Here is a 23318-nt window from a genome sequence, read left to right on the forward strand (position 1 = left end):
CTGAGGCTGAAGAAGGCTGGAGTATGTCCAGTCACCAGCCTCCGCCAGGTGTGCAGGGCCGACCTGCAGAACATCCAGACACGCTGGCCTGAGTGGCCTGCACTTCGGATCTGCTTCTCTGAAATCTGGTACTGAGACGCCTAAGAGAGCCAAAGGGCCAAGGGATGCCGTCAGACCCAGACACTGAGGCTCAGGGCCTCCACAGCATAGAGCCCAACAGTGTGCCAAAGGAACCTTAAGACTGAGCTGCAGAGGCGAGTCTCCACAGAAATGTATAATTAGAACAGAGCCCGGCTAGCAGGGAGAGCCTTCTGGCCAAAAATGGCAAAAGTGCGAAGTGTCCCAGCAGAGCCAGGCCAAGCCCACTGGTACAGCGCCCCCACCCCCAGCTCCCTGAGCTATCACTGCCTCCTCCCACCCACAGCCTGGTCCTCCCCTGCTGGCACTGGAATTCATCTCTCCACTTGAGAATTTTTCCCCAGGCTGAGGCATCTGAAGTTGATCAGCAAACATCGGCTGTTCAGGGTTGAGAAATTCGTGAGGAAGCTGCACTCCCCCACTCTCTAGAGGCAGTCTGGGCCACCACATAAGCAGATAAGCTGTAGGCAGGATAACAAAAAGCAGGTTGTAAAGGGGAAGAGCTAAGGTGGACAAGGGAGCCCAAACAGCTCCGGACCGTGCCGTGTCACACTCGAGAGTCACTGGCTTTGATGGAAGGTTGGGGGCTGAGGCGTGGGACCCATATGGTCATGGTGGTGAAGTGACCAGGTGACATAGGCTGAAAGCTCCCGGGGAAGCTTTCCGGTTTCATATCCTTCAGGACAAATATGCTTTCTCTACCTCCAATCCCCAGTTCCCTATGTCAAGACCTTGTACACACAAGAAAGAAGAGGTGCAGAGTGGACCATGGGGCTTGCTTGTGAGTGCATAATAAAGCAAAAAAAAAGAGGTATTTCCGGGGTAACAGGATAAAGGAGACCAGGAAGAGGCTTCGAAAGAAACTAATCTGGGGGTGGTGAATTTTAACCTCTAATACTATGTACAGAATGCAGCCCTACCACAATTTTACAAACCCTAGTCCAGACAAGAGTCCAAAGACTATCCAAATAAAACACAATGCTACCCCTTTCCTCCGCCCCCCGCTAAAAGAGCAGCCAGGACTTGTTTCGGTCCTGAACTCCAAGGGTCCCAGTCAAAGCCCCCAAATCTCCCTCACCTGGCATCGGCCTCACTGTAGTACTCCCTGGCCACGATGTCTTCAAACAGCTCCCCTCCGGTAACCCTGTAATCGACAGGAGGAAGGGTCAGAGGAGGCAGGGTCCACTGGCCAACCCTGGCAGCCGACAGGCAACAGAGTCATACAAAAAAACAAAACAAAGCAAAACAAAACACCGCTTTGAGAGCCACCCCAACTCCCTGCGCACTTGGGGAGCCCAGAGCACGTCCAGTCGCTCTCCCCTCCTCGACAGCTCTGTTTCCATAACCTAACAGGATCACTAGCGCTCAGAAAGCGATATAGGAATCTAAGAAAAAAATTCTAACTCCCACAAGAGTCACTGCTTTACACAAGACCAATATGAACATGACCGCACGGCAGTGCAGGGGCAGACCTGCTGCTGAAGTCACAGACACGGGAACTCAACCGATGACAACACGGGACAGGGCTTCCCAGGAGGGAAAGAGCCACGCTCACGACTACAGAGCAGCCGGCGTGAAAGAGAGACCAATGGGACGCAGCTCACCAGTCATGGAAACTACCTCCAACTTCCCAGAATTTTTAAGGACTGCCAAGAGTCATTATTTTATTTCTCCAGTAAGGAAAACATACCAAGAAACAAGAAAGAAGCTATGCACAGAACAGGAAGGAGAGAGCAAGGCCATCCTGGGGCTCATGCTCTAGGAGACAGTGAGCGAACAAGGAGACCTCCGAGGCGGGAGCGGCTTTGGGCAAGCACACTCATCCCCTGACAAACTTCATGAGTCCTTTTCCTCAAGCAATGGAGAGGAACCCTCAGCAGAGGCCAGAGACCCAGTTTAGCCTTTCCCAAGCTTTCATCTTCAGCCAGCTGGAGAGAAAGGTCCCCATACCCTCAGAAAGTGGCACTTACAGGTCAAACACGAGGTAGTGAAACCCTTCTTCAGAAATACTGTCATGGAGACGCACTGTAAGAGAGGAGATGGGAACAGAGATTAGCAGAAAGGAACTCAGAAATCCTATTCTCTGTAGCAACCCCACCCAGCCCCATCTTGTCAGCCGCACAGGGCTTGCTTTTGAAGATGCTGTAGAGAAAAAGTGGCAGTGTGCTTACTACCCCCCAGGCCAGGGGTACACAGCCACAGCAAGAGAGAGAGAGACAGAAGCTTCATGGCTCAGTCAGTCAGAGGGAGAAAAGCCAGACCCTCCTGTAGCTAGAGTTTTCCTGCCTGGCCCACAGTCAGGACAAATCTCTCTTACCTGCCAGTCCCACAGCCTTTCAAACCCAACCAAGTAAACACAGAGGCTTATTTTGCTTACAAACTGTATGGCCGTGGCAGGCTTCTTGCTAACTGTTCTTACAGCTTAAATTAACCCATTTCTATTAATCTATACCTTGCCACGTGGCTCGTGGCTTACCGGTATCTTCACATGCTGTTTCTCATCGTGGCAGCTGGCAGTGTCTCTCTCCCTCAGCCTTCCACTTCCCAGCTTTATTCTCCTCCTTGCCCCGCCTACACTTCCTGCCTAGCCAACGGCCAATCAGTGTTTTATTTATTGACTAATAAGCAACACATTTGCCATACAGAACATCCCACAGCACTTCCCCCCTTTTTTTTTTCAAAAAGGAAGGTTTTAACCTTAACAAAGTAAAATTACATATAATTTGGGAATTTGGGCGTAGCTTCTCTTACTACTTCCTGCTGGAGGGGGGCGCTGTATCTTATGGGGAAACAAAGAAAATTTTAGGATTATGGAATAGTCCATGAGGCTGTATCGTCTGAGCCAGATGCCTTCAAACCGTTCTGGATGTTGGATCATCTGGGCCATGGTGTCATCGGAGACCTTTCATGGGGTCTTGGCTGGTCAAACCTGATGTATCTTAATCTGGAACAAATCCATAGCCTCTGGATTTCTGTGGAAACAAAAGCAGAGTCTCCTTTCCAAAGTAACATATTCTTATATTCAAATTTTGAAGTCAAGATACCTTTAAAATATACATTTTGGCGTAACTCAACAGCTTTTACAATGAAATGTTTTTCTGCAGTTAAAAGTCCCAAAGACAAGACAATGCAGATTCTCTGTGTAATATCCATTTTTACGTGGCTTATTTTTTATACTACCTTTACTGTCTCTTTAAAGACTTTATTTTTTAAAACTATGTATTTGTTTCTATAACTCTATATATCACCTTTTTTGTCTCTTTTAAGCCTACGTATATTTTACACACATTGTAAATTATTACATCTGAATCTGTCTTATTGTGAATCTATTGCCTTAAACTGCAGCAGCTGTAGCTGCTGGCTCCACCCACCTTAGCTTCCCAACATGGCATTTTCCACCAGCTCTGGGAGCTATCGTGGGTCTCTATGCTTTTATCCAAGCAGCGTGTAGCCCAGAAACCTCTTTTTTTGTTTTGTACCTGCAAAGGCTAAATCCACCATGCAGCTTAATGTGCCACTTGCAGAGGCCTCATTCCTGCCATACAGCATGTCGAGCATGCACACCAGGAACCCACAAGTAGCTCAAACCAGCAGCTGCTGCTCATTTGAGAGAGACAATTAGGAACTGTTTTTAGCTCCATTTTAGAATCTTTTTTTCTCAGTTTTTAGGTGGAAACTCTTGCCACCACGTTGGACGCCATTTGTCGCTAGAGTTTTCCTGCCTGGCCCACAGTCAGGACAAATCTCTCTTACCTGCCAGTCCCACAGCCTTTCAAACCCAACCAAGTAAACACAGAGGCTTATTTTGCTTACAAACTGTATGGCCGTGGCAGGCTTCTTGCTAACTGTTCTTACAGCTTAAATTAACCCATTTCTATTAATCTATACCTTGCCACGTGGCTCGTGGCTTACCGGTATCTTCACATGCTGTTTCTCATCGTGGCAGCTGGCAGTGTCTCTCTCCCTCAGCCTTCCACTTCCCAGCTTTATTCTCCTCCTTGCCCCGCCTACACTTCCTGCCTAGCCAACGGCCAATCAGTGTTTTATTTATTGACTAATAAGCAACACATTTGCCATACAGAACATCCCACAGCACCCTCCCTAGAGGGGCTAAGGCTCAGAAGGTGGACCTAAGACACTGCACAGGAATAGACATCAACAAGATAGAAAGGCCCAGGAGCTCTTCCAGAGAGACACACAGAAGCAGGAGGATGAAAGGGTTTGGGAAAGGGAGAACCCATCAGAAAGGCATGTTGAACAGGCCACACACACACTCCAACCAACACAATGACTGTTTTGAGATGGAGTCTGTATATATAGCCTCAGACTCAATATGCAGTTAAGGATGACCTCAAACTCCTGATCCTCCTGCCTCTACCTCTCAAATGCTAGAATTAAAGATATATGCCACCATACCTAATTAATGTGGTGCTGGGGGATTCGGGACTTTAATCATGCTGGGCAAACACTCTACCTACCAAGCCATGTCTTCTGGTCCTCTCCCTCCTTTATTTTTGAGACAGAGCCTCACTATATAGCCCTGGCTGGCCTAGAACTCATGATGTTAGACTAGACTGGCCACAAACTAACCGAGATCTGCCTACCTTCTCAGTTTTGGGACTAAGGGGGGTGACAAGCTGCTATGCTCAGCCCTTATTTATTTTTGAGATAGGGTCTTGCTATGTAGCCTAGTTGGCCTGAAACTTGTGGCAATCCTACCCTGTTGTCCGAAATACTAGGACAACAGGCATGTACCAACATGCCCAATCACAAATAACTATTTATTGAATGTATACTATGTGCTAGCCTTGGGGTAGAGTTATGTCATATACTAGTATAGGCTTCTTTTGAGCAATACAGTATGCCAGATCCTAGGCTAGGTGATGGCATTTAGGAGGGACAGAGTGTTCAAGGAGTTTATTACACTACTCTGAGATGACTGCTACTTCCATTTAGAGAAAACCACAGGGCGCAGACTTCAGATTTCTCGGCAAAGGTTAAATAATTACTAACTGGGTCTCGGACTCCAAAAGCTAGTCCCCTCAACTATAGCCTCTAAGAAACGGGGGCCAGCCCACACACCAGGCAGCAGAGCCAAGGAGAGAGTGCTCACAATGTCCTACAACAGTACCATAGATGGGTCCGAGAGAGAGAGAGAGAGAGAGAGAGAGAGAGAGAGAGAGAGAGAGAGAGAGAAAGAGAGAGAGAGAGGGGGGGGGGGCGGCAGGTAGCGCAGGCAGTTCACCAAGTGCAAAGAATGGCTGGCGAGCACAATTCCTTCTCTATGCCTGCCTCCAAAGCTCTTGGGCAAAAGACCAACCTGATGTCTTCTGAGGTTCCTCTCTAGCTTCTGCCTACGCAGCCACCCCTGGGTTAGACGCCAACCCCTGAGCATCACTCTAATGCAAACAGAACTTGCTTTGGCTGCCTGCGTGGATGTTCTTGTCCCTCCTTCACCCAGACTCTTCCTATAGGGAGCCTTTGGTGTCAAAGGGCTCCCGTCATGTCTTTGACCTCTGCTCCAAGCCTTAGCAGTCACAGGAATACCTTCCAGAGCATTTCAGGAATGACACCAGAGCAACAGTTTGGAAAGTGCTGGGCAGAAAACAATCATGGTGTCGCTTCCTTGGCAGGCCCACGCTGCTGCCCGCTCCAGTGCCAAAGCATCTATCTCCTAAAGGCTGCACTTCCTATGTCCCTGTGACTGAAGAAGCAAAATCAACCAGAAAGCAAAACCCAGGTGCCACAAGGTACTGCTCATCAACTACTGCTCCCTTTCTCCTCACTTGGGAACTCAGAGGCCTGTCAGAGGGCTTTTAGGGTGGAAGGAACCACAGTCAGGTCCCCTGCTGCCCTCTCACCCACCTAACCCAGGCCCAGGCAAGCTACCGAACCCCACTCCACCTCCCACCCCCCCATTTCACTTCTCTGGTCTCAGCCAGTGCCTCATCCTGAGTCCTGCTGTGGCTGCTCCCTTGCTTCCAAAAGGACTTTCCATTTAATTAAAAATTTGCTATTAAAAAGCATTAAAGTGTGTAATACAAATAATCCCCTGGAAATCAGCTGTCCCAGAAGCCAAAGACCAGCTTCATTAGGGAGCTGACAAACAGCATCGGGATGCTGAGCTGCCAGGACAGCACGCAGGATGCTAACAACCCCTCCCAAGGGGAGCCCAGGTGTCCCCTCCTGCTGGGCTTGGCCTTGAGCCCTGAGGTTGAACTCACCTGGACAACCTCCTCCCAACACTGCACCGCCCAGTCCCGCAGCACTGCAGGCCTGAGAACCGGGCCAAAGGCGCAGACACCAGGCCTTTGCCCTTCTCCAGGAAGGCCACACACAGCGTGCAGGTGGGTGGGGATTAGCAGAGGAGCAGAAAACTAATCCTTCCTGGCCACCCAGCCCCAAAGGTTCTGCTGTAAGCTCTAAGCAAGACACCCAGCATGCCAAGACAAGGGGGCTCTGAATGAGACTTCTATCTTTTTTCTTTTTAATTGGTAAAGAAAATTAACAGGAAACCAAGGACAAGGAAGAGAAAAGTAACTGTGCCATGTTAAGCACAGTTGATTCTTGATGATTAAAATTAAAATGACTAAAATTTAATTAAGCTATTCCTATGTGCCAATCACTGGGCTACTTTTTTTGAGACAGTGTCTATGTAACCAAGGCAAGTCTTGAGCTCACTACGTAGCTGAGAGATAACCTTGAACTTCTGATCCTTCTCCCCGTTCCTGAGTGCTGGGACTAGAGGCATGCACCTGGTTTATGCGGTGCAGGGGGACTGAACCCAGGGTCTTGTACATGCCTAGCAAGCACTGTACCAACTGAGCTGCATTCCCGGCCCATGTGAAGTATTTTATGACAGTATTTTACTGAATTCTCACTCTAACCCTGTCAGACGACTCCTTATGACATCCCTACCTGAAGGGAGAAGAAACAGGCCCCAAGAGAAAACAGTTCCAAGTCACACTACAGAGCAGAACTTGAAGCAACTGACTCGGCAAACTAACGTCACAGAACGACAATGAATCATTGTGTCCATCCTCTTAGGTAAGTAAAGGAGCTCCACTCTATCCCTGCCAGCTCTGGCCATTCCAATTGGTTTAACGTATTCATTAGGAGGCTACCACGAAGCAGACAGTGTTGCAATATGGCTGTGAAGAGAAGGAGCCAGGGCCTGCCATTACAGAGAAGAAGAAAGGCTTGAACTAGCAGTTACACAAATACGTAACTAGTCACATAAATGGGACTAAGGACACATGGAACAAAGCCATCTGATGTCCAGGCCATTTCACAGTCATCACAAGACACACAGACCAAGAAGACCAAACCAAGACTCCAGTCAGGACGATCTGGGAGAAGAAACAATCATGACTACACTTCAGCAATAAACCCAATTACTAATATCTAAAATCAGTGGGAAAAGGGACAGATCTAATAAGTTTTACTCAACATTTTACACTCTCATGGACCAAGAAATCTACAACCCAAATTCTGTGAGTGGCTATTTCCAATTCTTCAAAAACAGCCAACAATATGCCAGAGAAGAAACACCAAAGTTTTCTCAAAACAATAACAACAAAACACTGAAAAAGTATCTTAGTTAAAAATATCTACAACTGGGCTGGGCAGTGGTGGCGTGCACACCTTTAGTCCCAGCACTTGGGAGGCAGAGGCAGGAGGATGGATCTTGGTGAGGCCAGCCTAGTCTACAAAGTGAGTTCCAGGATAGCCAGAGCTGAAACACAGAGAAATCCTGTCTTGAAAAACAAAACAAAACAAAATCAACAAACAAAAACCAACCAACCAACCAACAAACAAAAAATGTCTCTAACTGGGGCTAGAAAGACGGCTCAGGAGTTAAGATAAGAGTGCCTACTTCTCTTGCAGAGGACCTGGGTTTGGCTCTCACATCCACACTGGGCAGCTCACAACTGCCTCTACACTCCATCTCCAGGGGATCCAATGCCTCAAGTTTCTTGAGGACACCTGTATTCACATCCTGCCCATGCATGCATGCACACACATAAATTTAAAAATAAAATGAGGTATGCTTTTCAAATGTTCTTAATAATAACACAGTGGGAATAGGGCTGTTACTACAGGGATCTCAGACAGAACTAAGTCTGTGCCCCAAAGGCCAGCTGTGACAGGTCTGGCCCTTCCAACATGGGGGAAGATTTAGGACAAGGTCAGTCACAACTCAAGTTTCTTTTTTCTTTGCGATTGCTCTTGCTACATTTACTATCAGCTGAATGGGTCCTGGGCCCAAGGTTTACTGCAGCCAGGCTTGAATAATTTAACAGCTGAGCTGGGGCAGGGGTGGGGGAGCTGGGATTCAGAATCTCTACTTGCATGTCTGTGCTCTCCCTCTGCCAACTCCATGAATGGATGCAGAGGACAAAGCAGGCAGGCACATATGGGTTAAAATAATTTGTTAGGGTCATAGCTTCTAAATAGGAACTCAGGAATCCAAACCCAGTAAACCTGACAAAGTCACAAACCTGGGCTTCTCCAAGGATGGACTACAGACCAAAGCATGAACATCCACCTGGAGACCTTGAAGCTAGGAGAAATCTCAGCTCCTCCCCGCAGACCTACCAAATCAGGACCTGAATTTTGACACGATCCCTGGCTGATTCATAAGCACATAAAAGTTTGAGAAGTGCTGCTTTAAACCACAAACGCTGGGCTGTGATCGAAACTGCTGGAGCAGCTCAGCACGAGAGAAGACAGCGTCTATTCATTAGAGGAATTCAGAGCAGAGAGCAAGCAGATCAGAGGTAGCACGCACTCCATTCAGACTTCAGACTATCAGCACTAGCCAGCTTCTCTGCTTAACTCCCCACAGCTAGCCACTCTCCCAGCACGCTGAGTTCAGCAGTGTAGCTTACACCCAACAGGCATTGTGTTCGCTTGTTTTTAATTAACTCTATTTTTTTTTTATAACAGTGTTGAGTTCACAGCAAAACTGAACAGAAGGTTCATATACCCCCGACTCCCATGCACAGATTGTCCACACTGAACATCCCACACCAGGATTTGTTATCGCTGACGGACCTACAATGACACATCATTACCCAAAACCCACAGATTACATTAGGGTTCACTCTTCTAATAGTCTTAACTCAGCACAGAATATGTACTAGGGGAAAAACTGGGATTGCCTGACTCTTTGCACCAAATACTCATGAATTTCAATGCTACCAAGTCTGACAACAGCCAGAGCTTGAAGATCTGATCTCTGCTCTCAGCTTTTTCAATTGTGCGAGGCTATTGGGTAGTCAGCTTCTTGCCACCCTTTGGGATGGAGTTTAAAAGGCCAGAACCAAAAGGGCCACAGCTTTAAAGGACACAGCAGTAGAGAGAGGAACAGTGAATTAAGGGCACAATCTGTCTCCTCTCTAGCCACAAGCCAGGTTTGGATCCATGGCAACCCTTGCCTCCTGGACCCAGAGCTCAGCCACATCTCCAGAAGTCCTGGTTCCCACCAAAAGCCAGAGAGTCCAGCCAGACAATGCTCTCAGAACACAGTCCTAGCTTGCCCTTCTCTCTGCCTACCCTTAACCCTGGAATTGGTCCTCAGACCAATACATCCCTCAGGACGCACAAAGAGTCATAAAAAATGAAGGCAGTTTTTGGCAATCTGATATCAAAGTGACTATACCATGCTTGCTTTTCCTGGGTTTTACAGCTTACCAATAGTGAAGACACATGGAAATGTAGGGTCCATCCCTCTGCCTTTATTCTAAGCAAAGTGTAGAAAAGGAGAGGGATACCAAACCACAGGAAGTCTCGGAGGTCACAGACTATATATACTTATTTCTATAAATAATAAAAGAAAGGCTGGACATTTTAGGTTAGGCCCCTACTTTTGCTGATTTCTCAACTGTTATTATACCCTCACCTTTTCATGGTCAACCCCATCCTGTCACAGATGAAGCAAAAGTCAGCCTCCTCTACCCAATTCATCATTGCTATCTAAGCTGATCACAAGAAACACAAAGGGAAGTCACTGCCTGAGCTAGTAGGTAGCTTTGTTTGGTCTTGGGACAGGATCCTATTACTTATATAGCTCCACAGGCCTAGAACTCAAAATGCTCCCCCCCCCCCAACACCCCGCCACCCCCCACCCCCCCGGCAATGGATCTATGCCACCCTGGCTTCAAATTCATAGAGATCTGCTTGCCTCTGCCTCCTAAGTACTGGGATTAAAGGTGTGTGCTACCTCTCTCAATGGTGGGGCAGGAGATAGTAGCTTCAGAGCCAAGTCTTTTGGTTCAAAAGGCAGAGAAATGCAATTTTTTTTTTCAAAATGTGAAATCTCATTTTTATTTTACTTTATTTTTGGTTTTTCACGACAGGGTTTCTTCATGTCGCTCTGGCTGTCCCGGAACTCATTCTGTAGACCAGGCTGGCCTCTAACTCACAGAGAGATCCGCCTGCCTCTGCCTCCCGAGTAATGGGATTAAAGGTGTGCGCCACCATGGCCTGGTGAAATCTCATTTTTTAAATATTAGCCAGTAATACGAAAACTTTTATATCACTGAACTAGCCAAACAAAACAGCCTCTTCTTGTGACTACTGCTGTAGGTGTTTCTCTGATGCCCTCTGCTATCCACGGCGACATACTGGTCCCCACTGTATTTTCCGGGTAAAAGCCTAACTTTGGAGGCTACTCAGGAACTACAGCAGCTCTAAGGTCAAGACTCCTGGCTAAGGGGCACTGGTGGTGTGGCACACACTGTACCCGGTGGAGCAGAGCACTGGTCATGCCAATCAGCTTCCGGTGTAATCCAAGTTGCTGATTGTGATCTATAAAGCCCTGCATGTTTGGAGTTCTGGTTACCTCAGCGCTGCTCCTCTCCCAGTGGGCTGGAGCTTGACCTCAGCTCCTCCACATAAAAGCTCACTCGGATCCCCGAGATCTGGGAAGCCAGAGACTGGCTAGCTCGGGAGGCAGCATGAAGCCTCTTCAGCAAGTCACCTCTCAGGCCTAGCCTCCGAGAGCTAAGAAGGCAGTGTCCAGGGGCACTGTGGGAGCCTTGATATTTAGGCCATGCCTGAGGAGAACACGTGTTATCTTTTGTGATGACTCAGGGATTTCAGGAAAACCTAGGAGATGCTCCCTGCCTCAAGTCAACGCTGCAGCCAACCCAGTTTCTGCCCGTGTAAGGAGCTGCAGATCAGGGCCAACGCTTTTGGCAAGGACTATTTCAGCTGAACAATGTAAAACTAAGCCAGAGTGGGCTATGGCAGGCGAGCCTCCTCAGGCTTTAGAACAACCAACAATGTCCTCTTGTACCCCAGGCAGGGTGGGAGCGGGGAGAGATCCTCTCAAGTTTTTCTCCTTCCTCATCTCTTACCGTTCCTTCTCCAGAGAGGCCAGGCAGGCAGACAGGCAGTTTGCTTTCCTGGCTCTGGGGAACAAACAGGAGTACCATGGAAACCCCCAGAGTGTGCGGGACACCGCAACAGAGACAAAACTCTTTGAGGCTCGGGGACAAAATCCTGAGCCTTTCATGACGGCCACGGATGGCCTCTGGAGAGGGACTCTGGCAGAGTGGTGAGCCCGGAACCTCACACACTGAGAACTCTGGACAGCAGCCCAAAGGCAGAAGGAGAAAAGAGTCTGAAACATATTCAAAAGGCTCACATCCCAGCCCTGAGACGGCACCACAGCCAAGGAGACACTCAGGTCTCCAAACAAGAGAGCCCTAAAATGCTGACACACAGAATCCCTCCATCCTCTTCAGGCAAGAAGACACCAGGTGCAGGTCCATGCCCAGAGGTGACTCCACACACACACACACACACACACACACACACACACACACACACAGCCAACCTCTGTTCTCCCTGCCTTCTACGAAACACTCCAAGACTCTGCTGGACACTCACCAATGTTTGGATGTTTCAGAAGTCGGCATATCCGGGCTTCCCGCTCTAGTTTCTGATGATCTGAAAGGAAGAGAAAGAAAACAAAAGTCATTAGCCGTCCGTCCTAGGTCTGGTTACCTGGCTATTCATATTCCTTTACTTCTTAGGCACCAACCAGGCATTTTTGGCAATTTGCTAAGTTAACACAGCAAGTCATAGCAAATCTGGAGACAGTTTAGCGATGCCCTCTTCCTGATGAGGAAACGGGAGTGGACAGGTTAAACACCTTAAACCAGTGAGCAGCACACCAGAATTTAAATCTAGGCCTTTAGCTAAACCTTGGTCTCCGTTCTCTACAACAGATAATCATTGAGCTAGGGTGTTAAGAATTTGGGGTGTGGGGGGGTGTGAATGTCTCAGCACTCGGGAGACAGAGGCTGGCCGATGTCCGAGTTCAAGGCCAGCCTGGTCTATATAGTGAGTTCTTGTTCTGAGTAACAACAGATTTCCTTCATCTGGGGGGAGGTTCGGGTATTTCAAGACCCTCAGCTGATGTGCCTGAAATTCCACATAGTACCGAACACTACATAAAAGCCCAGCAAAGGCAGGTATGGTGGCTCATGTCTAATCCTATGCTCAGGAAGTAGAGGCAGGAAGGGTACCAGTTCAAGGCCAGCCTAGGCTACATACTGAGACTCAAAACCCAAGGACTGGGGGATATAGTTCATTGATACAGAACTTGTCCTAGCAAGTACTAGGTCCTGAGTTCAAGTCTTAGCATTAAAAAAAAAATGAACAAACAAAAATCATAACCCAAACAGGTGCTGGTGAACACCTGTAATCCCAATACTGCAGAGGTAGAGACAGAAGAAGTTAAAGGAACCCCGTCTCAAATGGGGAGGGGGGCATTGAGGCATTGTAACAGTTGATAATCTGATAAGCAAGAAGGCTACTAAGTGACTAACGGACAAGTAGCTTACCCTGTGTGGATCTGTGGATGAGTCATGTCCTGAGTGGGATGGAGCAGGATGGCAACAAATTTTATCGTGTTACTCAGACAACGTGCAATTTAAAATTTATTAATTGCTTATTTCTGGAATCTTCCAGAAATCTGGATCACAGTTGACCACTGGTAACTGCAACTGGAAAGCCAAACCAAGGACACAGGAAGACTAAGCTAAGGTAAACTGAGTCTGACACACAGCAGTCACTGTGCTAGAAGTTCTATGTGAACTCTCTTATGTGGTTGGTCCTTATAGCAACCTTGAAACATAGTGATGCTGATGCTGATGATGTGGGTGACCGAGGTAATGATGAATTAAAACAACACCAATTACAGGGTCTGTGAGATGCCTCAGTGGGGGAGAGCTCTTGCCGCCAAGTTTGATGACCCGAGTTGGATCCCTGGAACCCACACAGCAGAGGGAGAGAACCAACTCCTGCAGTGAGTCTCTCATCCACAATCACACACGAATGCTATGCCACGCACATATACATGCACGTGTGCACACACAAATAAGTGTAAGGAACACATTTAAGAATAAGACAATGGCAGTAACAGCTGGACCTGATTAAAGGTTCACTATGCAAGCGAGACACGTCTTCTTTTACCCCTAACACAACCGTTAAGAGATTGGCACAACTATGATGCCCGTTTTACAGAAAGAGAAAGTAGGACACAGATCTTGCTTCTCTTCTTGGCTACCCGCTGCTGTGGGATTTGGCTTCTCCACACTCAGGCCTTAAGACTACTGTTTTGAGAAAATGACCAGAATCTGTTGAGTCTTCAGATCCAGGTGAGCTAGGGAGGCTGACTCCTTCCACAGGAAGGCAGGGCACCAGGAAGCAGAGAGATGCTCCGAGCAGGGAGGCCATCGAGAATTTGGCCAGAGCCATACTTGCGCAAGGCCTTCCCCACTCTTCCAGGGAGGGTGTGGTTTCTTCTCTTAGAACCATCTCCTCATCCCCCCACTGCATTTCTCAGACTTCTCACATCATGCATCACAGCTGCTATCTTTTGGCCATAAGCTCTTCCAAGAGGGTTCAGGATTCGAAGGTGTACTTGCTAGAGGTCTTTATATAAACAGGGCTCAGTAAGAACCCAGCAGTAATAACTCCCGCTTACTAAGCTTTACTACATGCCATGCAGAGTCAGGGATTCTCAACAGTTCATCCTAACAGAAACTCTGTAGAGCAGGGATCTGTTTTGTTCTACTACATCAATAAGGAAACAGAGACTTAAAAAGAGAGAGTCACCGCCCAAAGTACCACAGTCAGAAAGCTGGTGAAGGCGATGTGGCCCAGGCCGCTCCCTCCACTGCTATGCCATGACAGAATGGAAAAAAGTCAGAGTATCAGCTGAAGACTCCCAGGTTTGGGGGAACAAAATCCAATCCAATCCAACTCTTGAAGATAAGAAATCCCTCTACGACTGTTTTTTGAGGCAGAGCCTTATGTAGCCCAGGCTAACCCCAAACTCACTATGTAGATGATGACCCTGAGCCCCTAATCCTTGTGCCTCTCAAGTGCTAGGATTATAATTGTTGTGCACTACCATGTATGGCTTCTGCGGCGCTGGGGACTGAACTCATACCTGCTACATCTACCAAGTAAGAGGGGTTCCCCCCATCTTACCTCCACTCTGAGCAGGAGTATCTCTTTAAAGTGTCCTATACCCACTTCAGTGGTCCTACCAGGTAGGGAGTACTCCCTTTTTATTTATTTATTTTTGGTTTTTTGAGACAAAGTTTCTCTGTGTAACCCTGGCTGTCTTGGAACTCATTCTGTAGACCAGGCTGGTCTGGAACTCAGAGACTGGCCTGTCTCTGCCTCCCGGGTGCTGGGATCAAAGGTGTGTGCCACCATGCCCAGCCTGATTACTCCAACTGTATACATGGTAAAACTAAGGTCCAGAGACGCTATATAACTCAAGGTTCAACAGGAGGAAAAGAATCAAATGCTGGCCTGTTAGTCTGCGATAATGTAACAATGAGAGACCAGCAGGACTCCCCTTACATTGTTTTCCAATCATCCTTAGCTCTGTCTTAAACCTTCCCTCTAGCAACAGCTCAGCTTTGTGAAAAGCGGTGGGGACAGGCTGAGATTAGTTCCTGCTACTCAGCTAATCCATCCCAGCTGCCCAAGATCTGGGTCAGGCCTTTCTTCCCATCTTCAGGTTCAGCATGGCCATGACCAGGATTTAGCCAGGAGAACCCTGGATAATTCCCAATTCCCAACATTTCCTGGTATCCCTTGGTCCAGACACAACATGTGGCTGGAGACTTCCCCCAACAGAAACAGTCCAGAAGGCAGCAATAAACCTGTTTGATCAGGGTGGTAGGCTTGCTCTTCCCATATCTGGCCATCTGACAGGGAAAACCCACATTTCTCTCCCAGCCCTGGTCTTGAGACCAAGGCATCAAGCAAGGCAGCTGTGCCAGCGGCAGACCCACCCACCCCATCTCTGACCACCCACCTCACCACCCTTGACCCACAGCTCTTGGGGCAGGTGTGGGAGAAGAGCATCTTGCAATGTGGAGGTGGTGGCTGAGGGAAGGCCCCGAAGATTAATGTTTATCTCCTCTCTTAAGTCTCTTACTGGCTAATGGTGACAGCCTCCCAACAGACAGCATCGGCACTAAAAATAAGGACGGGCACCGGCTTTACCAGTGACTCAGAGCAGAGAGAGAAGACAAGTCTCGAAGCTCCCTGAAGGGGCTTGCCCAAGGTCCAGAGGACTCCTCTTACCACTTAGTTCAAGCCTGACTCCAGGAAGCCAAGCCTCAGTCTCCTGGCAAGGCTCATATCTTCTTGGAACCCCAGAGCCGTGCTCTGGTCTTTGCTCTGAGTCTAAGCCACAAGGTAGAGCAATTAACACATTGGTTTTGGAAGGGCTGCCACTCCACCAAGTTATTAAATGTGCCTGAGCCTCATTCATGCCTTCTGAAAATATTCCTTGAGGTCTTCACCCTGAGAGACACTGCCCTAAATGCTGAAAAACAATGAACCAAGCGCTCAGAAATCCCTACCCTCACGGAGTCGCCATGCTATGGGTCAGGATGGTAGCCGCTAAAGTAAGTGCTATGCAGAAAACAGAGCAGAGAAGGAAGAAAGTATACAGGAGGCACCTCAGCAAGAAGATGATGCTTCATTAAGACCCCAAGGAGGTAAGCGAGCCAGTCACTCACCTTTGGGAGGAGCATCATCCACCCATCCATTTATTTTTAAATCTTTTTTAAAATTTATTGTTATTTTGTGTGCATTGGTGTTTTGTCATGGTGTCAGGTCCCCTGAAAGTGGAGCTACAGACAGCTGTGAGCTGCCGTGGGGGTGTTGGGAATTGAGCCCGGGTCATCAGGAAAGCAGTCAGCGCTCTTAACCACTGAGCCATCTCTCCAGCCCCACCCATCCAGCCATTTATTTATTTATTTTTGGTGAGGAAGGTTGCGCTTGAACTTGGTATGTAGCCAAAACTGTCCTTGAACCTCTGACCCCCTTGCTCCTGCCTCTTAGGTACTGGCATTATAGGTATGACCACACCTCCCTTACGTGCCTGGGATCTGATCTAGCACCTGGTGCATGCCAAGTATGCACTCTACCAACTGAGCCACAACCCCAGTCTGTAGCTTCATACCTCTAGAACAGAAACAGCAATGCCTAAAATTTAAACGAGGCAATATGGCAGTGTACTTAGAACAAGGTCTGGCACACAGCAAGAGCCTCTTTTCAAGGGGGCTGGTGGTAAAGAGGACAAGGTCTCTTGTACTGGCATATGCCCAAAGCTTTTCTTTCTCTGTCCCCTTTGCATTTTTCCTGTGTGTGTGTGTGTGTGTGTGTGTGTGTGTGTGTGTGTGTGTGTTTGCATGTATATGGGTATGTGTGAACAAGCATATGAAGGTCTGAGATTAAGTCACTTTTTTGTTTGTTTGTTTTGAGACAGGATATCTCTCTGTATCTCTGGCTGTCCTAGAACTCGCTCTATAGACCAGGTTGGCCCGAACTCAGAGATCCACCTGCCTCTGCTTCCTGAGTGCTGGGATTAAATGCATACACCACAGCCCGCAGATCACTCTTTTTTTTTTTGCTAAGGTAGAATCTATGGATTAAATCTTCCAAAGCTTGTAGGTTTGGCTAGTCTTGCTAGCCAGCTTGCCCTGGGGATCCCCTATCTCCATCTTCTGAGCTAGAATTACAGGTGGGTCACCACCCCAACTCAGCATTGACCTGAGTTCCTGAAGATACGAACTCCCGTCCTCACACCTGCAGAGCGAGCACTTTACAGAGCCATCTCCCCACATCATGTACTCATACATATTTGCTGACGATAACAAGAGACAGGGACCTGCTCCCCCCTCTACCTGGGCAGACACTGAACCTGAAACCCACCAACTGAACCCTTTGACTTATTCTTAGGGTTCCCATGAGATCCTCCTTTGCCATCCGGAGGTGAAGCCCGTGCAGGCCCACAGCCTGCAGATGAAGGCAAACAAGAGGGGTACAGAGAGCGAGAGAGAGAGCGAGAGAGCGAGAGAGCGAGAGAGCGAGAGCGTGAGAGAGAGAGAGAGAGAGAGAGAGAGACCGAGAGACCCCAGGGAGTGCTTGACCACAGGATGCCTCCTCTTCCTCAGTCTTGCTGGCGCTGGCATCCTGCCATCCCCAAGCTCTCTGTTCAGCGCGCCATGTGGTTTCTGCCTGCCACACTCTAAACCACACACGGCCTGGCCTCTCCAGTGGCTATGCCCCATCTTTTTCTCCCCAGACCTCCTGCTTTACAGTCTCCTCAGGAAGGTGTTCTACACGAGCAGGAAGAGACGATGATCTGGAGAGCACCCTTCTTGGGTGCAGCATCCTCAACACGAAACGGGGTGAAGGCACTGAGTTTGCTTGCTCCCTGGGAACAGGCCTAGGCTTGGCATCTCAAGGGAAGGACAAACCAGCGGCACCCTGGCCACAAAGCCATCCCCTCCCTTCTTTCAACGTCTGCTTCGGAGTAACTTGGACCTTCCCGAGCTGACCCTCCTCTCACCCACCTTTCTATAGGGCTCCTCCCACCACACAGCCCAGCCCCCCCTTCCTGTCTGACAACAGCCACTTCCTGCTTTGCACAGGGCCACTTCCTGCCCGCCAGTGTGCTATTGCCATGGAGACCCACCCTGCAGGCCTTCAGCCTAGCTACAACCACAGACAGCCCTCTGGCAAGGCTTTCCCCCTTAACGGCAGAGGTGGCATCAGGATCAGAAAGCAGAAGCAGCCTTATTAGGAGCCTGTTCCAGCCCTCCAGGCCCCGCCTGGGCTTCCCCCAACGGCCTAGCTCGGGCAGAGCCAGACCCTGGGAAACAAGGATCACTGGAAAGGCCACCTCTCCTCCTTCTGCCCAGGTGCCTCAGGACTCGGTCTAGGACACCACGGTTTCACAGGCAGGGCAGCAAGGGGTGACCAGATAGAACAAGAGAGGCAGAAATGAGTTACCAGATGGTAGGCCGCTGCCACAGCATACAGCGAGGGGTACCAAGAACCCCACAACTGCCTCTTCCTTCCAGCACAAGAGAAGCCTACTTCAAATACATCTGCCTTCACTTCTCAAGGATTGGAGGACAGGGTGCACTAGCCACTGATTCTCTGTGGCCCTGCCAATGACCTGCATACTGACTTAGCAACATTTCTCTAAAACCACAAAAGCCAGCCCTAGCTTCAGGTAAGAGTTCTGTTGTCACATAAACACACAACCCTCTGAGTTCGAGGCCAGCCTGGTCTACAGAGTGAGTTCCGGGACAGCCAGGGCTACACAGAGAAACTCTGTCTCAGAAACAAACACAACACCATACAACCCTCTGTAAGTCGGAAAGGACACACAGTTATAGTATGGCTATAAGGACTCTTCCTGAGTTCCAATCTCAACGACATCTTTCCCTTTTCAAAGGGTATTCTGAAAATCTGAGTCTGTGACCTCAACAGTGTGAGAAGGCCCCAGCAGCCCCACTGATTTGTGACACAGAATGGAGGTGGCCTCACTGAGTGCCCTCACCTGCCCTTCACCAACAGCCGAAACCCTGCTCTGATTCCTCGGGCATCCCCTGAGGAGCAGTAACAAGGACAGCATGGGTCACAGTCCACCTTCCCCTGCTGCTTACAAACAGCCTCAACCCTGAGTAAGACTCCCAAGCCACAATCCCACTGACCGGCCCCTGACACCATGATGCCAGGGCCCTTCCTCTTTGAAGGTGCAAAGAATCTCCACTTAGAAGCAACACCCATCTACTGAGTAAACACAAAGTCTAGTTCCCTCACAACCAAATACCTGGAAATTGCTACTGGTTGTGAATACAGCGGCACAGGCCCTGAAATAGGTCCATGAGGTTCTGTCACTTACGCAGCACACATACAAATACCCTGCCTTCAACTCTAACTTGAACAGTTCCAATCAGACAAAATCCTGCGCCTCACCATGGCCTCTGTCTCTCAAGACAAGAAAAGGCTGACTAAGAAGAGAAAGACAAGAGGCGCCAAGATGTGCCCTAAGGTTCAAGCTCCAAACCAGCTTTGACGGAGAAAATCCCCATGGGGTCACTAGCAAGCCCCAAGAGGGCAACTGTGGACCTCTGGCTACTTTTAAGGACCCAAACGGGGTCATCTCCATGCCCACAATGGGTGCCCCTAGCCTTTGCCCACTGTTTTGGTGACATTTCCTTCATGGTAACCAGCCCCAAGTAAAACATCCCAGGAAGCAGCCCCTAAAAATAGCTCCTCCCGGGGCAGCAGCAAGGGGGGGGGGAGGGGAAAGAGAGGGAGGAGAAAAGAGGGGAGCAGATGGGAATCGGCTGCTGCTGCTGCTGCTGGTGATAGGGCCCAGGAAGTAGGAATGATGTATGTGTGTGGGGGGAGTGGCCAGAAATGCCCCCAGAGTCCCCCCCAAAAAATGTGGGTACAGAAGACTGAGGCAATAAGGAGAGATTTGTTCTGTTGGGCTTAGAGGGGTGTGAGATGGGGAGCCATGGGATGACACCACAACTCATCACAACAAAGGACGAGAACCTGTGTTTGACAGGATATAACCCTAGCACTTGGGAGGTGGAGGCAGGAAGATCAGGAGCTCAAGGTCATCCTCAGCGGCACAGTAAGTTCGAGGCCCGCCTGGGCTACATGAGACTTGTCTTAGAAAGAAAGAAGAAAGATGGAGTCGGGCAGGGGAGAGAAGAGACAGCTCAAGGGGATTCGAAGACCATACTGTCTGGAGACACCGGGGTCAGAGCATCAACAAAACTATGTATATGTCTAAAGCCCAGAATAAACCTTTTCTGTCTTGGTTTCCACAAGGATACATCTGTCTGGCTATGCGCAGGTGACAAAGGACCTCTACAGAGGCACTCAAGAGGTGCAAAGTACCCATCTCTTCCTGTCACCAGCCTTTTGGCACCCATGGGATCAGCCCTTGTCCACCCACCAAAGCTGTTCAGAAAGTAGCAAGCACAGAGATAGGGGGTAGGGGCTGCTCATAGCAAGCCCTCCCCTTCCCTGTCTCCAGCCTCCGCAAAGAACGGGGCCGGTCAGTCACCCCAAAGGTTTCAGCACAGCTTCTGACAAGGACAGGACAGTAAACAGCCGAAGAAAATCAGGGTCTTCTACAGAACGGGACACATTTTAACCTCCATCCCCACCCAAAACAGCACCCCAGTTCCTTCTGGGACAGTGGGTAGGACAAGGTGACAGGTCCTTGTTCTGTGTAACTAAGTTCCACATCTCTCATCATGACTGTCAGAATGAAAGGAGCCAAGTAGAAGCCTTGGCACAGAGGAGGGACCTCCACCCTGTTCCCTCGTGCACGGCAGGGAAGAAGTTGGAGGAGTTCAGTCACATCAGTCCCGTATACGCAGGGTACCATTTCTTTGGTTTCTAGAAACCAGCCTATTTTATCCTCAGGTGAAAAGTTTGTTTTCACAGCCCCTCCTGAAACTCTGTCCTCAAGTCCCGCAGCTCCCCTGCAGCAGAGTCCCTTCCAGCAGCCACTCCCCTTCCCCTGTGGCATCACCCTGACTTCTCGCCCCCTCACTTCCCCAGCTCCTTAACAGGAGAGTCTTACTTGGAGACACCACAGGGACACAAATGTCATGGAGGCTACTCAGGCCAACACCAAGGGGGTGGGGACTTTCAGCTGGCACCATTCAAGGGGATCCCATTTCAGTCCCCAGGGCCAGCTGGACCCAGAAAGGGACAGCCTTTACCCTTCTGGTGGCCAACATACCACAACATCAGCCACCCAGCCTGCCATAGACTCAGACAAAAAGTGACACCCCAAACAGGAGATACCGAATGAGGCCCCAATCACAGATTGGCTCATGCACACAGATGGCCGCATGACAGCAGAGACCACCTGAGACACCGCCTGGCTGGGCTAAGGTGTGCCTAGTGAATCCCAGGAGACAGCAAGGATGATCGCTGCTGCTGCTGCTGCTGCTGCTGCTGCTGCTGCTGCTGCTGCTGCTGTTTTGTGGGTCTGTCTTTTTTGTTTGAGACAGGGTCTTACTGTGTATCCCAGGCTGGCCTTAAACTTGTGGCAATCATCCTGTCTCAGTCTCTAGAGTACTGGGAATAACAGTGTGTGTCACCTCGACCAGGATCTACTGATTTTTTTTTTAATGTGCATTGCTGTTTGGCCTGTATGTATGTAAGGGTGCTGGGATTCCCTGGAACTGGAGTTACAGACAGTTGTGAGCTGCCATGTGGTTGCTGGGAACTGAACCTGGGTCTTCTGGAAAAGCAGGCAGTGCTCTTAACCGCTGGGCCATCTCCCCAGCCCTCTACTGATTTCTTAAAAAGTGGCCCATGGAGTACCTGAAGCATGTGTTAAAAATGCAGACCCTGGGGTGACACCCCAGCCCTCTTAGAGCCGCATTTCTGTGGACAGAAGCCAGGAAGCTGCCATTTGAACCAGGACTCAAAAGTGAACTTCACTGGCACTGAAGCTGAAAGTTGCTACTTAGGAAGTCCCAGAAGTGGTCCTCTAAGGCCACTGAAGACGAGGAAGGAGGGATCATAAGCTACACTGCTGTGTGCCCCAAGCACAAGTCTTTATCCTCATCTTCTCTCTCTTCTCCAGAGCGGCCTGGCTCCCTGGGTCAAAAAGGGGAGACCCAAGCCAGCACCAGGCTCCAAGGGTCCAGCAACCTGACTCTCCCGGGAGCCAAAACTGAAAAGCGACCTCGACTGCTTATCTAACCCTCTTAATTCATTTTATATGTATATGCTCAGTGTGTATCAGGTGCTCTGCTAGGGCCTGCCGACATAAAATCAAAGAGAAAGAAAAGGTGTTTCCCCTCCCCTCCCAGGTCCTCATGAAGAGGAGGGCTTTTCTCATTCATAGTTTCAACAGAAAATGTCTTCACATGGAACATCCAGACAGACAGATAAATAAATAAATATAGCAAATGCTGTAACAGATTTCATAACACTGCTTCTGGTAGCATCTCCCGTAAGGCCAAGGGCATTACTCCAGTATCCATTTCAGTCGAAGGATCTGGAATCCAGATAAATAATCCAGATGCAGAGGTTTCTTATGATGCTCCAAGGATAAACCCTAAGCTACATAGAAATCAGAAAGGGCCATTTGCCCTTCAACCACAGCAATCTGGGAAAACTGCTTTGGGTATGAGCAAAGAGAGCAGGATATGAAATGTTATACTCCACGAGGTGAAAATCTGTATGCATATGGATAAAGATAAGAAGGGAATATGAAGATTTAAAAATAAAAAAAAGACATAAGGGCTCAGGCTCTTTGGGGGGGGGGTGCTCTTAAATCTTAAAATAACGATTTATCATTGCCATCACCTGGCCCACTAGATCCTGAATCCAAGGCTATTTTAAATGCCTCCTTCAGCCTAGTAGAGCTAAAGCTTAGAACCACGGGTTCCAATAAGAGTCCCAACTTCCTACCTATCACTGCACTGACGCAGAAACAACGGTGTTACATGACTTTCAGTACCTAGGTGGACAGGCCTGCAGATAAGAAAACAAAACAGTGCTCAACGCACACCTGTATGAGCATCCTCCTACCTGGCTTCAGAGGCCACAATGGCAAGAAAGCACAGCCCACACAAAAGCTTCCTATCCAGATTTGACACCCCAGAGGACTAATTTCTCATATTCTCTCTCTCTCTCTCTCTCTCTCTCTCTCTCTCTCTCTCTCTCACAGGCCGCCTCACTATGGACAACAAGGAAAAGCGGCCCTTTACCCTTTCTTCCCTTGCAAAAGAAAAAAGAAAACCCCAACCAGGAAGGAAGCAAGTCATCAAGGAATCCCAGCTAACACA

General features: G+C 49.0%; 1 protein-coding gene across 18 annotated transcripts in view; it reads right to left on the minus strand.

Annotated features, from left to right (window-relative positions):
* Positions 1 to 23318, minus strand: part of Camk2g (calcium/calmodulin dependent protein kinase II gamma) — a 61867-nt gene that overhangs the window by 34651 nt on the left and 3898 nt on the right. For all 18 annotated transcript variants that reach the window (XM_052733539.1, XM_052733541.1, XM_052733545.1 and 15 more), the window contains exons 3-5: positions 12037 to 12096; positions 2109 to 2163; positions 1217 to 1282 (exon numbers count right to left, since the gene is read on the minus strand). In XM_052733539.1, the coding sequence (XP_052589499.1) occupies positions 1217 to 1282; positions 2109 to 2163; positions 12037 to 12096 (181 nt within the window). The remainder of the gene's footprint in view (positions 1 to 1216; positions 1283 to 2108; positions 2164 to 12036; positions 12097 to 23318) is intronic.

The sequence above is a fragment of the Peromyscus californicus genome, unplaced genomic scaffold (genome assembly GCF_007827085.1).
Source record: "Peromyscus californicus insignis strain IS unplaced genomic scaffold, ASM782708v3 Scaffold_12__1_contigs__length_115047231, whole genome shotgun sequence".
Classification (NCBI taxonomy): Eukaryota; Metazoa; Chordata; class Mammalia; order Rodentia; family Cricetidae; genus Peromyscus; species Peromyscus californicus.